Source organism: Malania oleifera, chromosome 12, assembly GCF_029873635.1.
Source record: "Malania oleifera isolate guangnan ecotype guangnan chromosome 12, ASM2987363v1, whole genome shotgun sequence".
Taxonomy (NCBI): Eukaryota; Viridiplantae; Streptophyta; class Magnoliopsida; order Santalales; family Ximeniaceae; genus Malania; species Malania oleifera.
In genome coordinates this window covers 81,226,703-81,249,314 of record NC_080428.1, presented here as the reverse complement: position 1 = coordinate 81,249,314, position 22,612 = coordinate 81,226,703, and the positions used below count along the sequence as shown (strand labels likewise).

At 36.7% G+C, this 22,612-nt stretch overlaps 1 protein-coding gene across 4 annotated transcripts; it reads left to right on the top strand.

Moving 5' to 3' along the window:
• Window positions 1-7,280: 7,280 nt before the first annotated feature.
• LOC131144676 (probable LRR receptor-like serine/threonine-protein kinase At1g67720) lies at window positions 7,281-14,903 on the top strand. Of its 4 annotated transcripts, none has more exons than XM_058093458.1 (15): window positions 7,281-7,631; window positions 7,983-8,520; window positions 9,037-9,548; window positions 9,771-9,903; window positions 10,860-10,931; window positions 11,050-11,118; window positions 11,210-11,281; window positions 11,472-11,540; window positions 11,895-12,067; window positions 12,153-12,406; window positions 12,482-12,608; window positions 12,715-12,780; window positions 12,862-13,048; window positions 13,143-13,272; window positions 14,366-14,903. In XM_058093458.1, the coding sequence occupies exons 1-15, from the start codon at window positions 7,562-7,564 to the stop codon at window positions 14,687-14,689; spliced, it is 2,796 nt and encodes a 931-aa protein (XP_057949441.1). In that variant the 5' UTR covers window positions 7,281-7,561; the 3' UTR covers window positions 14,690-14,903. The 4 variants fall into 4 exon arrangements, with proteins under 4 accessions (XP_057949441.1, XP_057949440.1, XP_057949443.1 ...); XM_058093457.1 differs by having other exon boundaries at window positions 12,685-12,780; XM_058093460.1 differs by lacking the exon at window positions 11,210-11,281.
• The last annotated feature ends 7,709 nt before the right edge of the window (window positions 14,904-22,612 follow it).

The window sequence follows — 22,612 nt, the reverse complement described above, 5'->3', positions numbered from 1 at the left end:
GGATGCTGGGCATGTGGTGCTACCAATTTGGTGAGCCCAATTCGTGTAGAGTTTGGAACCCGATCCCAATTCATGAGGAGTTTGTAGTTCAATGTGTGAGGGGGAGATTGTTGGGGTTGTCCCATATCGGTTGTGGAAGGGGTTTGGTGGTTAGTTATTAAGTATGAGGGAAAGCCTCATCCCATGAGCTAACTTTTGGGGTTGAGAAGGCTCAAGACCACCTAACATAATGTAGTGCAACCTTGACTCCTGAACAATTTTCAGTATTTGGGTCATAACTTTTACTAAAAAAAGTTCAAAAATGACGATCTTGGTATCCCTAGAAAGTTAAGACAAAATGCCAAAACTTTCATGTCGATGACTTTTTCTGATTCAAGGCACTCATCGACGAACACAGGGGATTCATTGACGAGTGGAAGTGTGTGACTAATCAACAAGTCTAACGGGCAGAATGACGCTAATAGGCAAGAAACGGTTAGTTTACCAAATAAAATATCTTTTCTTCCTCCCAACGGCTAGTAGTTAACGTCTTTTTTGGCTCTTGGACTATAAATACAGGCTTTTAATCATTTTTAGTGAAAAACATCTTCTTATACCAAAACCTAAGCACCTAACACTTTGCATTGTTGTTATTCATTCACAAGTATTCATTCTCTCTTACTCTTTAATTGTGTTTGATTCATTATTTGAGAGATAGTGTGAGGTTTGCTTTGTATTTAATATTTGCTCATTTGAGGAACATCATATTGTATTTCCATCATCTTCTTGTAAAGGTTTTTTGTGAACCATTTGGTGAATGTTCTTTGTGAACTGAAGAGACTCTTTATGAGCGGGGAGAGATTTGTTCCCGAGTGAAGGCTCTTTGTGAGCATGGTAGGGATTTGTTCTCAAATTGTAAGGTTTCGCTTGGTGCTGAACCATGTAAAAATAGTGGTGTTGATTTTCTCTACCCTTCTCTTTATTTTATTTGTCTTGTGCATGATTTACATTTACTTATTTTATGATATAATTTCTTACATCTTGAGAAGAATTTTTATTTTATAGAGAAACACGCATTCTGCAAAAAGAGTCTACTCACCCCTCTCTAAACTATATACTCCCGGGGTTGGGACGTCTAACAAATTCAAAATTAGAATTTTTATGGGAATGAGATTCTTATAATTAAAACTTACCTCAAAGGAAGGGCAGGAATATGATACTAATATTTCATTCTTACGAGTATGAACATTTTTTGTCACACCCCGAACTCGCAGGTGGGTCCCAGGTGTGAGTTTAAGTAACCTAACCTGTCTCTGTATCAATTTAAACATTCATGATACAATACATAAAGGGGGATCTGACCCCATGGGGTAAACGGATGCCCACATACATACACCCAATCATCCATAATACACAGCGGAATATGGTCTTTTATACAATAACAGTATCATACCAGAGTCTATACAAACTAGGACATGCATTCCCATTATACAACTATACCCCAGGTGTCTACAAAAACCATCCTGACAACCTGGATACCAAAACTCGTACCTAAAAGGTACTAGCAGTAGCTACGACACCCCTTGCTTCCCGACGCTAGGATGTTACTTACCGTTACCTGAAGGCCCTAAAAATATTGTACGTACATTCGGGGTGAGACACTTCTCAATAAGGAAGAAAACAGTTTATATCAGTGTGTGGCATACCAGTGTCATTTACATACTTCATAACACTATACATACGATACATTTTGAAACAATTCGTACAGTTTCATACAAATACATACAGTTCCAGTATTTTCAGAAAACCATTCCAATTCATACGATACCCAACATACATACATACATATGGTCAGTGTCGTCACACAAGTTCACAACTACACCAGGTCACCTCATCTCACAGCGATTACATTGCTACACAAGCAACTACGCTGCGACGATCAAGGCCCAATGTGAATCCATTACATCATACGCAACTACACAAGGTCACCTAGTCTCACAGCGATTACGTTTCTACAGATGCAACTACGAAGATCTACGACTCAGGCCCAATAGTGAATCCATTGCTACATACGCAACTACACAATCACCTAGTCTGACCCCGATTACATTGCCACGTGACAACTACGCTACGACGACCTAGGCCCACTGTGAATCCATTGCTACAAACGGTGTAGATCACACCTTCGGTGACTAGCCGAAACATACTAGTGATATTTCACACCCTGGATATAGAGTCGGCCACTCTTGCCCATGGTAACTACCTGATACTTGGCAGTTTTACAAATCCCTAGAAATCATTTTGGAACTCACGTTCCTATACATTTCAGCGTACGGTAATTAGCCGCCACATAACTGTTTTACAAATACCTGAAACAAATACATACATTCATACATACCACACTTATTTGGTTTACGGTAAATCTTATCATTTACAATTTCAAGTATACAGTTTATGCAAATATGAATTATGGTCATCTCAATAATACAGTTTTAATACAATCAACAAATTTCCAAACAAAATAGAGATGATATCCAAAATTCCTAATTTTCCCGAAAACTGAAATCCAAAAATCCTGCATTTTTACCTGATAGATTTCCCCAAATAAGTAGCCAAAACATACATATGATCGTAGCCTACAAGCTTACCGATCCTGATTTCAAAAATGGACTAATATAAATAAAATCCCCTTACCTTAACCCGAAATCCACTACGAACTCTACGATCCTCAAAACTACGAATCGAGACTCCGAAATCTACAAACCACAGTACAAAACATACTTACAATTCATACTACTACACATATGCCGAATCAGAAATGAAAATCAAGCCTTATCTCGATTTTGGCCCGAAACCCGAAATCCTTCGAAACGAGATTCTGATCCAGTAGAAACGTAGAGAATCCTTCACTAATCCTCACAGTATCTTTGGATTTGCAATTCAAGCAACAAACGGCGAAGAAAACTAGAGAGAGAGAGTGGAGGGAGAGTTCTAGAGAGAGAGAGAGAGAGAGCTTTTGGGGAAACTTAGCCCCAAAGCAACCCAATTCCACCTTTTATAAGCCTTTGACCCAAGAGGCTTCGTCGACGAAGTCTTCAGGGATTTCGTCGATGAGGCAGCGATTTCGTCGACAAACCCTGATATTTAAATTTTCCTGAATCCCTCAACTTTTTCTCGTCGACGAACCTCTGAATTTCATCGACGAGAAACCTTCTGCCTTCGTCGACGAATTATGGCCTCGTCGACGAAGTCTGCAAAATTCCCTTTTTACCCCTCTTTTAAATAATTAACCCGTACAACACAAATCGGGTTCTTACATTTTTGTTCTATCAAATTTTCATACTCAAAGAGCTTTGAAAATAAAATAGTACAAACATTATGACCTTAAAATTTTGAAGATAACCAAACTCTTTTTTTAAGTTAAAGAGACATTGCCCCTTCCATCCATCCGAATTAATAGTGCCTATAAAACCCTATTAGTCACTCGAGCATGGATGGCAGAATAATTCTTCGAAACCCTAGTCAATCTATGTATAAATATTGCCCTAGTCAATTTGTAACTCCTGCACCAAAAATGGAATCATCATAAATAATAAAATTGCAAACTGAAACCATGTGCAAGTGCAGGCAGCAGCAGGTGTAGTACTCCTACTATACTTTGCCCAAAAGAAGGAACGGTGGTGCATGCACAAAGCGGGGCTGGGCTGCATGTGCATGCCCATGACGTAATAAAGTTAAGGGACACCTGCCCTTGGTGGGGACTGGGGTCCCCTACTGGATCGAGTCAGAGGGTACCACCAATTAACTTTAGCTAGCAGAAGGGACATGAGACATGGGGACCAATTAATATATGAATATATTTTGATAGATATCGGTACCCAACTTTAAAAAGCTGAATATATCGAAATTGAAGGGACGGCGGAAGGGGCAGCCGGGGGGCGGTGGTCCTCCAAAGCTAAAGAGATTTTGTTGCTAGCCAGTGCAAAAGACAGTTAACGCGGGCTCCCCCTCGCCCGCGCGCTTTTTATATATTTAGTTATTGTTTTATTATAATTATTAGTATAATAATAACCAAATCTCCTCCCACGTTGCACTGTCTTTTTCTCGCATGGCCTGGTTCGGTTCTTAATTCTTCTTATTTTTATTCTTATTTTTGGAGAGAAGATAAAGGTTTTGTTAAAGAAGCATCAAAGAGGTTCAAACTTGAAAGAAGTAGAGCTTATGGTTCAACTTAAATATTATAACACGGCAAACGAAAATAAATTACAACTCAAAAAACAGCATACCAATCAAAAACGATCAAAAAGGCCTCCAAATTAACCTCCTAAATTAGATAAAATGTAATGAAATTTTTTTCAATCCAGATGTGAAAGAGTGATAGGACCTAGAACAATGAAAAAGACAAGAAATGCATTTAGAGAAAACTTCGACATCTGAGGAGTAGTGCTCCCTAAAAATTCTTTTGTTTTTTTCTTTCCATATCACCCAACAGACAATTCCAATAATGGCTGCTCTAAGATTCTTCAGAAAACCTTTAAGAGAAGTCGAATTCCAAATATTGTACAACGAACTGAGCTCATATGACATGACCATATGTAACTGCAAAAGGTAGACCACACGTTTCTACTGAACTAACAGTGAATGAAAAGATGGTTAACGTTTTTTCTACATCCCTCTTGCAAAGGACACACTTTGAAGCCAATTTATCGATAACAATCTTAAAGCAAAGCAAAATTGTCCTAAGATTTCTGAGCTCCGAAATGGAATTACTGCAAAAAATAATTGTGTCGTCATCAAAAAGAAGATGAGAGAGGTTTATAGAATGAGACCTCTTTTGAATCTTGATTCCCTCAATCAAATTTTTATTACAACCTTGGGCCAACATTTGGGGAAGCACCACCATGATAATAACAAAGAGAAACAAAGATAAGGGTCTTCTTGTCTAGTACTCCTCAAACTCTTGAAGAAGCTTGAAGCCTCACCATTAATTAGCAGTAAATTAAGAGAATGAAGTCGTGGAAATACATCACTTTATCCAGCGTCTCCATTTGACTCCAAACTCCATGATGCCCAATAAATTGTCGAGGCATTCCCAATTAATGAGGTCAAATGCTTTTTCCAAGTCAAGCTTGCAAACGAGGCTTTCATACTTTTTCTTCCTCAATAAATCAATGCTCTCATTAACAACGAGAGTAGCATCAAGAATTTGTATACCGGAAACAAAGCTCATCTAGTTATCTAAAATAATCAACGAGAGCACCTTTTTTAGTCTATTGGATAGAACTTTGGCCAATATTTTGTAGAAGATACCCACCAGACTAATAGGTCTAAAATCCTTGATGCATGTTCTCCGCTCCACCTTTTTTTTTTGGAATGATAACTATAAATGTGGTGTTTAGGCTTTTCTCAAACTTCTCGATTAAGTAAAATTCATGAAAGGCTGCAATGAAATCACATTTCAAAAAATTCCAACAATTTAGAACAAAACTAACAGTGAAACGGTTTGGGCCCGACGATTTGTCCCCATTCATTGTAGTCACCGCATTCCAAATTTCTTCCTCAGAGAAGGGGTGTTTAAGTTCGTCCCTACTATGAGAAGGCATAAGAGTTGCATTATTCCCTACGAGGTGAGGCCTCCAAAGAAACGATTCTATCAAAAGATTCTCTAAAAGCTTATTTGATTCATCTTTGATCTCACTAGGCTTCCAAAAAACTTTATTGTTGATGATCATTCTTGAAATGAAATTGGTTTTCCTATGCATTGAATCCATTTTGTGAAAAAAAAAAAAAAATGGTATTCTTATCCCCCCACCTTAAGCCATAACTCCATGGATTTGATTCTCCAATAAATTTCCTCCCGATCCCAGCAATTGGAGAAGATTTCTGTCTGCTTCTTCCATGCGGGATTTTTCATTTTCCTCAAGAGTACTCATCTCAGATTCTTAATTATATTTAAGATATGGTGATGATGATGATGATGATGGACAATTATCTTACACAAAAAAAACCAATTTGCATATTGTTATATTGTTAATTATAAGCTAATTTCAACTCGAAAGTTGTTAAATGGGTCATACTCTTATTAAAGTTTTATTTTCTTTAACTAATTATTAATTACCAAGATTTCAGATGATATGAGTAATTTGACCCTTTGATCAGGGAGATGATTGAAATTGTAAATGATGGTAAAATTAAAATTTATATTTTTTTCTTTGTCAATGATAATAAATTTGTGTTTTCTAATGTTGCAGGTACTCATGTGTTCCACATTTAATTTTCAAAAGCTATAGATGTAGATAATTATGATTACTTTTTGAAAACAGGAGACATTGTAACAATATACTGTGGAGTGTTACTTGGTATATGCAAGGATTTGTACAATTAAGTCAATATAAAATTACAAGTGTGCTGATTTTTATTAATGAATAATGAAATTTAGTAATCTGTCTCTTATACTCATGTTCCTTCTTACCTACGCAATCCATTTTCACCATTTCACAAAATTAAAACGTGAGATCTACAACATGAAAGTCTCAAATTGGATGCTTCGATTTTGTTCAACGGGACTAAAAAGAGTGTCACATTTTTCACTACTTTATTCATCAATTTAGTTAAGTCAAACCGATGACATTTTGTGGAAAGTTTTAATATTAAAATATCAATAAATGTAAAAATTTTTCGTGAGGACGCTCATCTCTTTAGAGTTTCTAAATTCATAATATCTCTTTTTGTAAAATTTATTTCTTCAACTCATTTTCTTTTTCTTCGTAAATCTTTAAAATAATAAATTTAAATTACATAAAAATATTTTTGATATAAACTTTTCAGATTCACGTGTTGGAAAAAAAAATCTAAAACTTTTTAAAGTAACAATCCAAAGTGGCATTATTATTTTAAGATTTTATTTTAGACTGTTAAAACTTTTAAATTGTTACTTATGTACTAAAATTGTAATTTTTTTTCTCAATAGCATGATAATATTATAATTTCAAAAGTTTTGAGTTTTCGTAGTAACAATTATTTTTAAGGTCAAATTATGGAAAATTAAAGTTTAAACTTTAAAGTTTAGATTATTGTTTAATAGTTTTTAACTTTTTTTTTTTAAAAAAGGAACTTAAAAAGAAAATATTAGTTACAAAATTCAATAATATCAGAAATGTAAATACAAATAACACCCTTGACATTGATAAGACTGCTGGAGCGGCGGAGCGTGTCATGCCTATGCCTGTCACACGTGCACCCGCGTTGCAGCACAGAAGCTCGACTTCAAAAATGATTGCCTTGCTTGTTTTCTAGTCTCTATCCTCGGCTGGAGCATTATATTCTCTTCAAAGGCGTAAAGGGGAGCCTGAAAATGAACTTGTTGGTGTCTTTTTTGTTTCCCGGGAAAAGCAGATTCCTCAAAGTAAAAGAGGAAGATAAAAGAAAAGATGCCAAGCTGAATGAACATAGGATGGGCCCATCAATCAGAAAAATATTGATGGGTGTGATGTTGAACCTCAACAGGGGTTGGGGTTGGGAATTATTGGCTACTGAAATGGTAAAGCCAGACAATTTCAAAAGAATTGGTTTCTAAGCTTCAATGGGTTTATCTCCTCATTTCTTGGTTTTCCACCTGTGTTTGATTTCATCTGTGTTGTGCCAATTTGAAGGTATGTAATATATTTCTCCTTAAATCTGTTCATGTAGCAAAATTTTAAGAAAAATTCAGTTTAGGAAGATGTGGAAGCAACCCCTTACTTCAAATTCTGCTCTGTGATGTGCATAATATTGTAGATGCTGTCTGAATCCACAAGCAATTATAACCTGCAGACTTTGTTTAAATGCTTATTGAACAAGACCCAAAATATATTTAAACGGGGGGAAAAAAGATGAAGAGAACAGTATAATTTTTTTTTCCTTCTGGTTGATTTCTAGATTCCTACTACTCTTACTAGAATCGTTTAGGAGTCATAAGACTTAGAACTTGTTTGAATTTATGCCTGAACCTATTTAATATTCAGAGTTCATCAGTATTGACTGTGGGGGCACAAGTAACCACACTGACCCAGCTACTGGGCTAGTGTGGGTTTCGGATGCTGGGCTTATGAGCCATGGCAAATCAGTAGAAGTTGAGAATCCGAATGAGCAGTGGCCACAGAATCGGAGACGTCGAGACTTCCCCATAGATAGGAAGAAGTACTGTTACACTTTAAGCACAGAGGAGAGGAGGCGGTATCTAGTACGTGCAACATTTCTGTATGGGAGCTCAGAAAATGAGGATGCATATCCAAAATTTCAGCTCTACCTGGATGCAACCGAGTGGGCAACTGTGACAGTGAGGGATGCTTCAAGAGTTTATGTGATGGAAATGATCATAAGGGCGCCCTCAGCTTCTATTGATGTGTGCCTATGCTGCGCAACAACAGGTTCTCCATTCATTTCCACTCTTGAGCTGCGACCTCTCAATCTTTCAATGTATATCACGGATTTTGAGGATGACTTCTATCTGAGAGTTGCAGCCAGGGTAAATTTTGGTGCTCCAAGCATGGATGTTTTGAGGTAAGTGTTAGATTACCACTTTAACCAAAAAGGTTAAGCCTCTTAGGTTGTGGGCCAACAATGTAGATCAGGCCTTAACACTCTCCCACGTGCGCAGCTTGACAGCGTGTGGAGAGATAAACATATGATAGATAACACTCATTATAGTGAATACAATAATTTTTTAAAGACCATACAATAAACACAGGCAGCAAGACTTGAACCCAGGACCTCCCGGTAACTAGCTCTAATACCATATTAGATTACTACTTCACCTAAAAGCTTAAGCTATTAGGTTGTGGGCCCATAATGTATATCAGGCTTTAATAGTAAGTTCCATTATACATTCATTTTTCATGGAAGATTAGGTGGAAGTTTTATGAGTCGGGACTCAGGCACCACCAGAAATATAAAAGCTGCAGCGCATTATTTAATTGACAAAGATCAAACAGATTTTTATTTTAATAAGTTTGTGTTTAAGCTAGTTTAACCATTTGATGCCACTGGCACAAATTTATCAAAATGCTGGTTTCTCAGGTACCCCAGTGATCCCTATGACCGGATATGGGATTCAGATCTCGATAAAAGGCAAGATTATCTTGTAGGTGTTGCCCCTGGCACAGAAAGAATCAAGACTTCAAAGAACGTAGACATAAGAACGCGAGAATATCCTCCTGTTAAAGTAATGCAGACTGCAGTTGTTGGCACAAAAGGAAATCTTAGCTACAGATTGAACCTAGAAGGTTTCCCTGGCAATGCTCGAGCCTATGCATACTTCGCTGAAATTGAAGACTTGGGGACTAATGAATCCCGAAAATTCAGAATGTTGCAGCCTTATATGCCTGACTATAGCAATGCGGTGGTAAATATTGCTGAGAATGCCAATGGGAGCTACACCCTCTATGAACCCAGCTACATGAATGTATCATGGACTTACGTTCTCTCATTCTCATTTGTGAAGACTCAGGATTCTACACGAGGTCCACTCTTAAATGCAATTGAGATAAGTAAATATGTTCGGATTGCCCCAAAGACAAACAGTCAAGATGGTAAGTTGATGATCTCAGCATGTTTTGCTTTCAACAAATCCTTATATTCACCTATAAAATAGCTATATATTTGGAGTAGTCACAGTTTGAGTAGGATACCTTGAACTTATAAAATAGCTATTTATTGAGAAGAGTAACAGTGTGATTCATATTCACTGAAACTATGTGATGCCATTCTGTCCTTTACCAATGTGAGCTGACTAATAGTAATGCTTTTGGAAGTGGCTGCTCTCAATGCCTTCCACTCAATGTCTAGCGAGAACGAGTGGCCAAATGAAGAAGGTGATCCTTGCATCCCGGCTCAATGGGAATGGGTGGCTTGCAGCTCAACTACACCACCAAGAATTACGAAAATGTAACCTTTCCACTCCCATTTAATAACAATTCAGATTCATTCTTGAATTCATGGACTAGCATGCCATAATTTTTATAGCGTAATGCCTGTATTCACCATTTAAACCCCGAGATGATATCAAAACATGTCATTTAGTTAGTCCAATTATTTAATAGATATTTAAACTGGGACAAATCCTTTGCCAAAAGTAGGAACGACCCAGACATACATGAGAAAGAGTGAGCTGTACTGTGCAATTAGGGAATTTGGAAATTTTAACCTGTGGCCTCCACAATTCAGCAGGTCGTCATGCATGGTTCTGGTGCTGAGCTAGAACAACCGAAACTAGAACAGCTGAAACCATTATTAGAATGGTTCACCAGAATCAGACATTTATCTTCGCTTTTTTTATTGTGTTAAGTATATAATGATGAAAATTTGGTCATTAACCAATGCATTTAATAATGTCTATATTCTCTATACTGATATAAGTTGCCATGGTAGATATTGCTCCTGATTTTTTTTTTCTATACAAAAAGAAAAGGGAGTTGTGTTATCTGGAAGCTCATCTTGGCCATGATATCCATTGAGAGCATAAATATAGAAAGAAACTTGTTAAGGAAGTCAAACATTCTAACTTACTCTTTGACCTACTTTGAAGATGATTCCTACTGACTTGTTGAACAGTGTTCTTTCAGCAAGAACTTTAGGGGTCAAATTCCATCCCAGCTAAACAAGATGGACGGTTGTTTAATGTGGTCTATAGACTCTAGACCGGTATAAGTTTCCGTAGTGGATATTGCTCCTGATATTTGTTTTCTAGACAAAAAGAAATAGGAGTTGCATTATCTGGAGCTCATCTTTGTATGATATCCATTGAAAGCATGGATATAGAAATTTACTTGTTAAGAAAGTCAAACATTCTAACTTACTTTTTGACCTACTTTGAAGATGATTTCTACTGAGTTGTTGAACAGTGTTCTTTCAGGAAAGAACTTAAAGGGTCCAATTCCATCCCAGCTAAATAAGATGGAGGGATTGACAGAGCTGTAAGTATTATGCCTTAATATGTATGTGTGTATGTATGTGTCAATGGATGTATATCTAACTTTTATCTTTTATTTGTTTCTCATCTGCAATCTTCTACATTGGTTTTGATTTTCTTAGGTGGTTGAGTGACAACTTGTTCACTGGGCCTGTCCCCGACATAAGTAATCTTATCAGTTTGAAAATTGTGTAAGTTACGCTTCATGCTTTGTATTTCACAAGTTGAAAATGAGATATATATTTTTCTCAATGGTGCTTGTTATTTTTGGTGGGCATGTAGGCATTTAGAGAACAACAAACTCAGTGGTCTGATACCTTCTTATCTGGGCAGTTTGCGAAGTTTACAAGAGTTGTATGTAGTAAATCAGAAATCCTCATCTTTGCTAAGCCATTGAATTGGGTTAGACACTTCCAGTCTTAAAAAATTCAAATTTAATGCTACCAAGAAGACAGGAAGGGGGTTTCACTTATTCTAACATCAAACTGTCTCTAAATCCAAACTAGGGATGTTTTCCTGATTTTTTAAATTGTAAACATGGCAGGTATGTGCAGAACAACTCCTTCAGTGGTGAAATACCTTCAGCATTGTTAACTGGAAAAGTAATCTTTAAGTGAGTTAACTGCTAATCTATGTATATATATATATATTGCTAAAGCCAAGGCACCATGGAAGATAAATTTGGTTTTTCTTTTTTCTAATTACTTTTATCAGTGTCTTTTAGATTCTTACTACATGTGCCAGGATTCACAAAAGCTCAAGATTGTGCATGATGAAAAAATAAGACCGCAAAAAAAAATACAAATATTTCTGTAAAACAATTTCAACGTGCATCATAAAAAGAGTACTTATATCACAGATATAAACAAACTACAGAGTGCTCTGTAGTTTAGCACACTACAAAGAGACAGTTCTACATAGTCCAGCATAGAAATTCTCTTAACTGCTATGTTATATTTACTTTCAGCTATGAGGGAAATCCTGAACTAAATAAAGAGGCACAGCATAAAACACATCTTAAGATGATAATCGGAAGCTCAGTTGGAGTACTTGTGATTCTTTTAGTTCTGCTCATAGGAAGCTTACTATTATTATGTAATCGTCGAAGAAAATCATCTATCCAGGAAAGTGGTAACAAAGGTACATACACCAAGAAGTTCCATTTTGTATTTACACAATACTGTGCATGGCAATTCATATCCGTTATTTTCCATGTGCCAATTAGGTTATTCTTTGCGTAGTAGCACAAAGCCTTCACCTGCCTACTCAATTGCACATGGTGGGCATTTAGTAGATGAAGGCACAGCTTGCTACATCACACTTTCTCAAATAGAAGAGGCTACTAATAATTTTTCGAAGAAAATTGGCCAAGGAAGTTTTGGGCCTGTCTACTATGGCAAAATGAAGGATGGAAAAGAGGTGGCAGTTAAGATCATGGCTGATTCATCTATTCATGGGACCCGACAATTTGTCACAGAGGTAGTTTCAAGAATCCTCAAACATCATTTTTTTTTTTTTCAATTCCTATTCATTAACCAAGAAAATCCATTGCAGGTTGCTCTCTTGTCGAGAATTCATCACAGAAACTTGGTTCCTTTAGTAGGATATTGTGAAGAAGAACACCAGCGTATTCTGGTTTATGAGTACATGCACAATGGAACCTTGCGGGATCGCATACATGGTTTGCTTCTGAACTTGTGCACAGTTATTTCTACTTTCTGTCTTTTCATCCTGTCAGTTGCATTGAAAATGGTTAGGTGAAAATCCATGTCATACTCTGCTGCCAGATTCTGTGAACCAGAGACACTTAGACTGGCTAGATCGTCTTTATATCGCAGAAGATGCAGCTAAAGGTTTGATGTGAACGTCTATCTCGCATATACATATTTCTTTTATCAAGTTCATAAGGAATTGACAAATTGAGAAATCTGTAGGTCTTGAGTACTTGCATACTGGATGCAGCCCCAGTATCATTCACCGTGATGTAAAAACAAGCAATATTCTTCTTGACATCAATATGAGGGCAAAAGTATCAGATTTTGGACTATCAAGGCAAGCTGATGAAGATCTAACACACATATCAAGTGTGGCACGTGGAACAGTGGGCTACCTTGATCCTGAGTGAGCCATACTTACCGCATATGCGTAACTAATAATGTATTTTCTTGTATTTCATCCTGTATGTGGCTTATTAGTTGCTAATTTGCTTCATCAGGTACTATGCAAATCAGCAGTTGACTGAAAAGAGTGATGTTTACAGCTTTGGGGTTGTTCTCCTGGAACTGATTTCTGCAAGAAAGCCCGTCTCAGCAGACTATGGTGCTGAATGGAACATTGTTCATTGGGTATGTAAGTCAGCAATTTGATTCATATTTTTTAAGAGGTAATTTTGTTTGCATTTTATTTTTGATTGTAAGCTTGTGCTCTTCTTATGAAATCACGATCTGGTAAACAACTTGCTGAAACAAAATCTCACAATATGGTAAACAACTTGCTGAAACCAAATCTTTGAAAGACCAGGTGAATATACGAATATAGCAAACAGAACTCTGCAACCTAAAACTACTTTAGTTAAGCGTGTCATCCTGTTTAGGAAAGGAATGTGCTGAAAATTTTATTTAAAATATGCACTGAAACACTGCCATGAGATAGAAGTAACACAAGATTCCCAGTCCCATCACTCATATGTCAGAAAGAGCCAACAATTTGTTCAAGAAAGAAAGATACTGTGGTCAGGAAAGAATGTCAATTCTTATATCCTTTTTTCTCAGCTATGTGCTAGTGAATGTAGGTGTATGCATAGAGTTATTCAAATGCAGTATCAATTATCATACACAGAAACTATAAGGTCCAGCATAGAGTACAAGGAAATACAGTTTTACTAAATAATCAAACTTGTTTGATGAAATATCGGCAATGGTCTTAGAAGCAAATTCAGAACACCGTACTTTTTCTCAACCTAATAGGGCTAGCCAAGTGAAGACTAAGTATCCTTGAATAGTAAAACCTGAAGCATTTGGAAATCTCAGTGAGAGTAAGTGAACGGATTAGTATGACACAGTACTGCTATATAAAAAAGAAGCAACAGACTTTCTTGTCCTTTGTTAAAGTCCAGTGAATTACTCATCGGCCAACATTTCTTATTCAAGAAACTCCTTCACAATTAAGGTGTAAATTCATTAACATTCTACATCAGTTTCTGTCATGCACTTAATGTTTTTGGTGTACCAGTGCAACCAGATAAAAACATAATTACATTTGCTTCTTTCAGTTTCATTGAATATATTATCTCGTCTCACAAGCATTAGAGACTGCATTTTATCTTTGAGATACTAAGAAGTGAAAAAGGCAAAACAGGGAACTTCAATGCTAATGTTGTCTTCCTGGTGAATTACGTGTTGAGCAAACCACCCATTGCTTAAAAATTTTCTTTTGTAGGCAAGATCCTTGATTCGTAAAGGAGATGTAATGAGCATTGTAGATCCATTGATGGCGGGAAATGTCAAAGTTGAGTCCATTTGGAGGATTGCCGAAGTTGCTATCCAATGCGTTGAACAACACACAGTCTCCAGACCAAAGATGCAGGAAATAATTTTGGCTATACAAGACGCTGTCAAGATTGAGAAAGGGAATGAAGACACCAACGAAATATCTTCCGGCTCTTCAAAAGTCCAGTCTTCGCGCAAGACTTTACTCACAAACTTCCTTGAAATTGAAAGCCCTGACGTGTCAAATGGTTATCTAAATCCATCGGCTAGATGATAATGAATCAAAAACAATACCCTGAACAAACCCCCTTCCTCATCCCCAAATTATATATTTTGTATAGTGTAATGTTGTGTTCTATGAGTTGTTTTTGATTCTTCTGGTCAGTGTATCTACTCCACAGAATATTAGTCAAACTAAATCTCATTGGAAATATGAGAAGAAACAGAAAGTGAAATGAAACAGGGCTACTGTTTTTCTTTGGTTTGAAGTATTCATCCCAGTTCAAATTAGACCATTGAACTGAAGGAGCATATGGGTTATTATCATTATCATCATCATCATTATCATCGTCTTATTATGAACTATTAAAAGTTGAAAACGCAATGGCACCATATGCAGGATTAATTGTATCTTAAACATTTGTAGTTCAACTACTCATTAATTATGCTTACCATCAATGCTAATTAAGCCACCATATTTTATTGGGGGAACATAGAAGAGAAGATAGTGTTTGGGAGCTGGGAGTTTAAGCCTATTGTTAGTGTATTTTAATATTATTATTTTATCTTGGAAAAGAAGATGTATATTATTATTTGAACTTGGAAAAATGAAGATGTATCTTGGATTGGGTTATGGTCATTTATTCATATATCTCTTAAATGCACAAGATTAATTAGATGAATGTTCCTTCAATCTAGGGTTGTATCTACTTAATAAATACATATCATATTTATTAAGTACATGGAGAATGAAGGGTCATTTTGGTGCCTATAAATAGACCCTTGAAGTGTTAGTACAGTACACCAATTTCTTCTTTTTATTCTCATCATATAATTCTTATCTTGAGTTTAGAGAGTTTGACAAGCAAAGAGAAGTATTTTTTGTGGAGTTTTGGACTCCTTTGTTTGTGCAGAATTGGAGAGAGTCATGCGATTCAAATCAGACTGTTGTATCCTGGGGGAGACAAGTCTTGAAAAAATTTGCTGCACCGGTTCGTGGGCTAAGCCAATAAATAGCAGAGGGCTTAAATCTCCTTAAAGAGAGCGAGATATCCGTGCCTTAGCCTATTTGTGAATTGTGATTTGTTTTTTTTTATTTTTTATTTGTAAATTTATCATTTTATATTATTTGTATTTCTAACAATTTTAAGGAGAATTTAAAGTATAGAGCCTACAGTCCTTGAGAAACCGAGTGAAAATGTTGGAGATCGCGACAAGCCTTTTCGGTTTAGAAGAGCCTACTTCAAAATATAGAAAGACAAAAAGGTAAGATGTAATTCTACAAGAAAATGGTAATACTAAAAACGGTAATACCACAAAGGTAAATTTAATTGCTTCTGAACATAATACTTTGCCCAAAAGTTTTTTTTCCTAAAAACCCTCAATTAAAGCCTAAGAGGAGACATATGAAAAAATAACAATAGACCTCAAAAAATGAATAGGAACAACCCTAATCAAAAGAATTTGAACCAATGACCCCCTTACAAGTAAAACAACAATGTTTGTGGCAAAAGTGGGCATATTACTCTAATTTGCAAATTTCGAAAATGTGGACTTATTCCTCAGTCTAATATTATTGAGGAACAATTTGTGGCGATGTTTATTGATATAAATATGGTCCACAATATTGAGGGGTGGTGGACAAACTCAGGTGCTAATAGACATGTCTGTTATGATAAATTTTGGTTCAACGTGTACACTCCTTTTTGAGGAACCAAAAACTATGTTAAAAAATAATATTTTGAGATGAAATATTTAAGTGAGGCTAATATTATTTTAGGCATCAAAATTACAAGATCGTGTGATGGTATATTTCTTGATCAATCGCATTATATTGACAAAATTTTGAATAAATATGACTATAATAACTACAAGCATGTTACTACTCCTTTTGATTCAAATAATCACTTATTTCCCGTTAAGAATGAGAATGAAGTGGTTAATCAAGAGGATTATAATAGCATTATTGGTAGCCTGAGATATGCAACTGATTTAACTAAACCTGACATTACATATGCAATAGGAATACTTAGTAGATTTTTGAGCAAGCCGGGAAGAGAACATTGGAATGTTCTTGAACGTGTAATGAAATATTTAGTTGGTACCACAAAAATTATGGCTTATCTTTTACTAAGTATCCTGTTGTACTTGAAGGTTTTTGTGATGTTGATTGGAATACTTTGTCAAGTGATTCTCTCTCTACCACAGGTTATATTTTTACTTTAGGTGGTGGTGTTATTTGCTAGAAATCTAAAAAACAAACAATAATTGCTAACTCAACTATGGAAGCTGAGCTTATTGCTTTAGCATCAGCTAGTGAAGAAGCAAGTTGGTTAAGAGATATGTTGTATGAAATCCCATTTCCAATACCACCTATCCTAATTAACTGTGATAGTACTGCTGCAATTGGTAGAGTGAACAACCGTTATTATAATGGTAAATTTAGACCAATAAGAAGAAAACGCAGTACTGTAAGATCATGTGTGAGTAGTGACATCATTAAAGTGAGTTATATAAAATCTTCTAAAAAATCTTGCAGATCCATTAACTAAGGCCTTAGCAAGAGAAAGGGTCTAGAATACATCGAGGGGGATGAGATTAAAGCCTGTATAATCATGAACCATGTATGAGGATACCCAACCCAAGGACCAGAGATCCTGTAATTGGGTTCAATGGGAAGAACGAATCATATGGTGGTCGTAATAAATGCACTATTATTTTTGGACTCATCCATATGGTGTATCCTGTAACGGAGGAGGTTGAGTTTTAAAACTCTTAATGATAATATGTATCTCTTATGAGTGGGGTGTTAGAGTTACAGGAGTACCCTTGGTAGATTTCATCTATGTGAGCATGAGAGTGGGGCCGCTTTCTATGAGAATTGGGTTTATTCTCAAATATGCTCATGAAACCGGGATTAGCACAAGGCCGAAATGTGCTGGCTATTAAAGCTCATGTCAACACCTGCATGGTTATGTGTGAGCAGTAATACTTTATTTCCCTTAAATAGTTATAGTTCAAGTCTGAGACCACTACTGACTATGGAGTAAAGATTATTATTTGCTAAGTGAAGGTTCAATGCAGAGCATACCTTCATCATGCATAATTGTTTATCTTTGTTTGTTAAAATAAGGGGGGAATTGTTAGTGTATTTTAATATTATTTTAATATTATTATTTTATCTTAGAAAAGAAGATGTATATTATTATTTTATCTTAGAAAAATGAAGATGTATCTTGGATTGGGTTATGGTCATTTATTCATATATCGCTTAAATGCACAAGGTTAGTTAGAAGAATGTACCTTGAATTTAGGGTTGTATCTACTTAATGTATACATCATATTTATTAAGTACATGGAGAATGAAGGGTCATTTTGTGCTATAAATAGACCCTTGACGTATTAGCACAATACACCAATTTATTCTTTTCATTCTCATCATATAATTCTTATCTTGATTCTAAAGAGTTTGACAAGCAAAGAAAGATCCACATTGGACTCCTCTGTTTGTGCAGAATTGGAGAGAGTCATATGATTCAGATTGGACTGTTGTATCATAAGGAAGACAAGTCTTGAGGAAATCTGCTGCACTGGTTCGTGGGTTAAGCCAATAAACTGCAGAGGGTTTGAATCTCCTTAAAGAGAACGAGATATCCGTGTCTTAGCCTATTTGTGAATCGTGATTTATTTTTTTTATTTTTTATTTGTAAATTTATCATTTTATATTTTTAGTATTTCTCCTTGAATTTGAATTTAAATGAATTTAGAACAAATTTATGTTGCATATGGGAGTATGAATTTTAGACTTTGAATTTGGATTTGGGTAGACTTAAACAATTTTTAATACAATTTTGTATTATATCTTATCTAAATCCAAGACCTCTCCAAATATAGGGTTAATATAAATTTATATTATATTTTGTTTAAGTCCATAAAAATTCAAATCCCAACTTCGAAAATATATGATCTTAAACACAAGGTCTAGGTTTTCTAAGTAGACGCACATATAGAAAATAGACTAGTTGTGGTACATATCGTATGTATATGGGTGTTCTATAGTACTAAATTTAAGGTTTGTAGGGAGATGATAAAAAAGTTGAGGTATGGGAATTTTGTGGGTAAATTTTTTTTTAAATAAATGTAAATTTAGTGAGGTATGTTTGGGAGCACTCATTTCATCTCTTAGATTTGAATTTGTATGAATTTGAATAAAAAGTTATGTGACAACCCGAATAAAAATGGAATTTAGATAATAAAGAGAGAGGAAAAAATGGAAACAGAAACAGAAGGGAGGTTGCCAAGCTTCGTCGATGAACACAGGGTTTCATCGACAAATGCTTTAACGATTTCGTCGACGAACACTGGGCTTCGTCGATGAGAAAATACTGAGAGGGAGGTATGGAGCAACCTGAATTTCGTTGACAAATACAGGGACTCATCGACGAATTTAAAGAAAGACTCGTCGACGAATCTGGAAGTATAAATATCTAAAAATCAGGATTTTTAATCATTTTCAGCGCTCCATTCTCTCTCCTCTCTCTCTCTCTCTCTACAAATCCTCTCCCTTCTCTCTTCGATTTCGGCCCCACCAGTTGCCGGATCGACGATCCAAAGCTACCATGACGCTCCTGACGTAGTTCTCTATGAGTTTTCCGGAGCAGATTGTTGGGGAAAGCGAGTTGGAAATCATCCCTAAGTTGAGGTAAGGCTTTTTAAGCCCAATTAGAATTTATGGTAGTTATAGAAATTGATGTACGCATGAAAATACTGATATTTAATACTGGGAGTTTTGAGTTTCAGGGTATTGATCAGGAAATCATACGGGGGTTAGCCTAGGATATTTTGGGGGTTTTCTCAGTAGTCAGGTAAGGGAATAAACTAAAGCAGTTATTTTCCATGCAAGTTCTTATTAATTATGAGCACATTTACTTTTAGGAAAACATATGCTATATTTGATTATCTCATATGAAATGTATGTTTGGAAAATACTGCTATTATGATTAAAATGTATATGTATGTATGAGATGCTAGAAATGATGATTTTAGAATATGAAGTATGACTTTAAACGGCATATGTGTGGCATGAACATTATTTTATGTAAAGTGAATCATGATATGAATGATTTTACGAGTAAAGTATATTTTCAGGTATTTTGAAAAGACGAGTTATGTTATATTGAGTTTGACGAATATATGGTAAATGAGTTATTTTATAAATGTAAATACCTGAAACGATATTGGTGTGAGGCCATGTATTTTATGATATCGGCATGAGGTCGTATTTATGTTATCGGCGCGAGGCCGTATTTACGATTTTTGGCACAAGGCCATTATTTACTATGATTACGGCACGAGGCCGTATGTATGATTTTGGCATGAGACCGTATTTATAAAATGTTTGGCACAAGGCTCTATTTATGAAATTATGTACTATATGTTATCAGAATCCGGATGTTAGTTTAGTTCGGTTCAGGAGCTCGGTACCATAGCTATATGTGTAGATCAGATATCTACGTCAAATTAGTGCTAACCATCCCACGAGGAAATGGGAGATGGATAGTCAATGTGGCTTTCAGTAGAGTGTGGACGTCCACCTGACAGTCCGGACCAGGGTGTGGCGGGCCCATCGTACTTACAGACATATTTGACTCGGCAGTGGTCGGTTAGCCATTGTTGGGTCCCGCCTTCGCGCTGCACAACCTGTCATGGGGGGTAATACATGAGAATGTAGTACTTTATGGTGAATGTTTACTGATACACGAAATGTACTGTATATGTATAATTGCATTAAATGTTCATGTTGCCACACAACTCTATTTAATTTATTTTCCCTTACTGAGAAGTGTCTCACCCCCGAACTTAATTAACTTTTCAAGAAACCCAGAGAAACTGGCGGGTCAAGGCCACCATTGAGTGAGAGGAGCTTCCCTACTATAAGGGTAAGCGTTGAACTAGGACTAGGAGATTTTGTTGTAAGGTCCTAGTGTCATTTTTGACTTTTTGAAAGATTGTAAATAAATACAATATTTTGGGATTGTAAATAACTCTGGTATTATGTTTCATGGTTGAATGATTGAGATTTTATTTTACTGCTGCTTAGGCTTCCGCTGTGATTGACAGGTATCCCCGTTACCTACGGGTTTGGGTTGACCATTTTATCTATTATGTGATATTTTATATTAAGAAATTGAGGGTTGCTACATTTGGTATCAGAGCCTAGGATACTAGGTTCTGTAGACTATAGAGTGCAGCAGTAATAATACCAAAGTATAGGATAAGGGGATTTGAGGTTTAGTTATGTAGTCTAGATGCATGACTTCCATGGTGGTTTGTATGATTTTTCTGGGGTGATGATTTCAGGAAAGTTATTGTAAACTATCGTCGGGTCGGGTATCTAGGTTGCAGGATTGAACCTTGAATTGAGATCAGGAGTGACGAGTTAATTAGGAAAAATATACTATATGAGTTGAGTGACATGTATAGTGAAGGGCTTTTGAGTTAAGTTACCTGTTTTTCAGGATGGACCTTCGTGGCAATAGTGCTCACGCTAGTGGGAGTGAGGGTGTTGGACCCACAGGCACTGCGGGTAGTGATTCAGATGCCGTTTTACGCAGCGTAGCACTGCAGGTTATGACAGAAATTGTCAGGAGTTTGAGGGAACAAGGTGGTCCATGAATAGGCCACGCTAGTTCGATAAAGAAGTTTATTAAGATGAGTCCTCCAGCTTTCTCAAGAGGGACAGATCATGCAGTTGCTAAAAACTGGATGCAGGAGATGGAGAAGATATTTACAGTGCTGCAGTGTTCAGAGGAGCAGAAAGTGTTGTTTGCCACTTATAGACTGACTGGGGAGCAATGAGATTATTAGAGCAACAGAGAACTGTTCCTATGGAGATGATATGAGAGCGGTTTAAAGAGATATTATTCGATAGATATTTTTCAGCCTCTTCTAGGGAGGCTAAGATTGTAGAGTTCTTAAATCTGAAGCAGGGACGGCTGTCAGTACAGCGGTACGCGGTGAGGTTCATTGAGCTATCTCGTTTCGCCCCGTACATCATTCCAGATGAAGTGAAGAAGGTATGGCAGTTTGAAAGAGGCCCGAGGAGAGAAATATACAAGCAGGTATCGATATTGAAGTTGCAGGACTTCACCAAGCTGGTGGACCGAGCCACTATAGTGGAGATTGGTGATTGGTTGGAAGCTGAGGAACAGAGACAGAAGAAGAGATCCACACCTTCTGGTTCCCAGCAGGGAGTCTGCCGTGTTGCTTGGAAGAGAGGTGGCTATTACAGGGACCGGAGGTAGGAGACCGGGCACTATGGCTTCCAAGGTGCACAGCCATCTCCAGCTTGCCCATCTTGTGGGAAGAGACACCTAGGGGAGTGTCGTGCCGGGCAAGGTGTCTGCTACAGGTGTGAGGAGCCAAGTCATATGATGAGGGAGTGTCCAACACAGACAGGTACGACTCCTACTCCTAGACCTGCACGAGGAGGTTACCAGGCACCACAAGGAGGCCAGTAGAGGAATACGGCCCCAGCCAGAGTTTTCGCTTTGACGCTGGGTGACGCTGAGGCGGCCAGCGATGTGGTGACAGGTACTGTTAGTATGTTTTCATTTAAAGTTATTGCACTTTTTGATTCTGGTGCCACATATTCGTTTGTGTCCTTGGAGTGTGTTAAGTTATGTGGGGCGGAAAAGCAATCAATAGATGTCGAGTTATTAGTGGCTACACCGACCAGGTCAGCGGTGAGATGTAGTAGGGTACTCAGTGGTTGTCCAGTTGATGTTCAGGGGAAGATTTTATCTGCTGATTTGGTGGTATTAGATATGCATGGGTTTGACATTATTTTCGACATGGATTGGCTAGCGGCTAATTCTGCTATTATAGACTGCCGTGCTAGAGAAATGATATTCAGACCTCTAGAGAAACCAAAATTTAGATTTACAGGATCACGAGTGCAATCCTTACCTCAGATGGT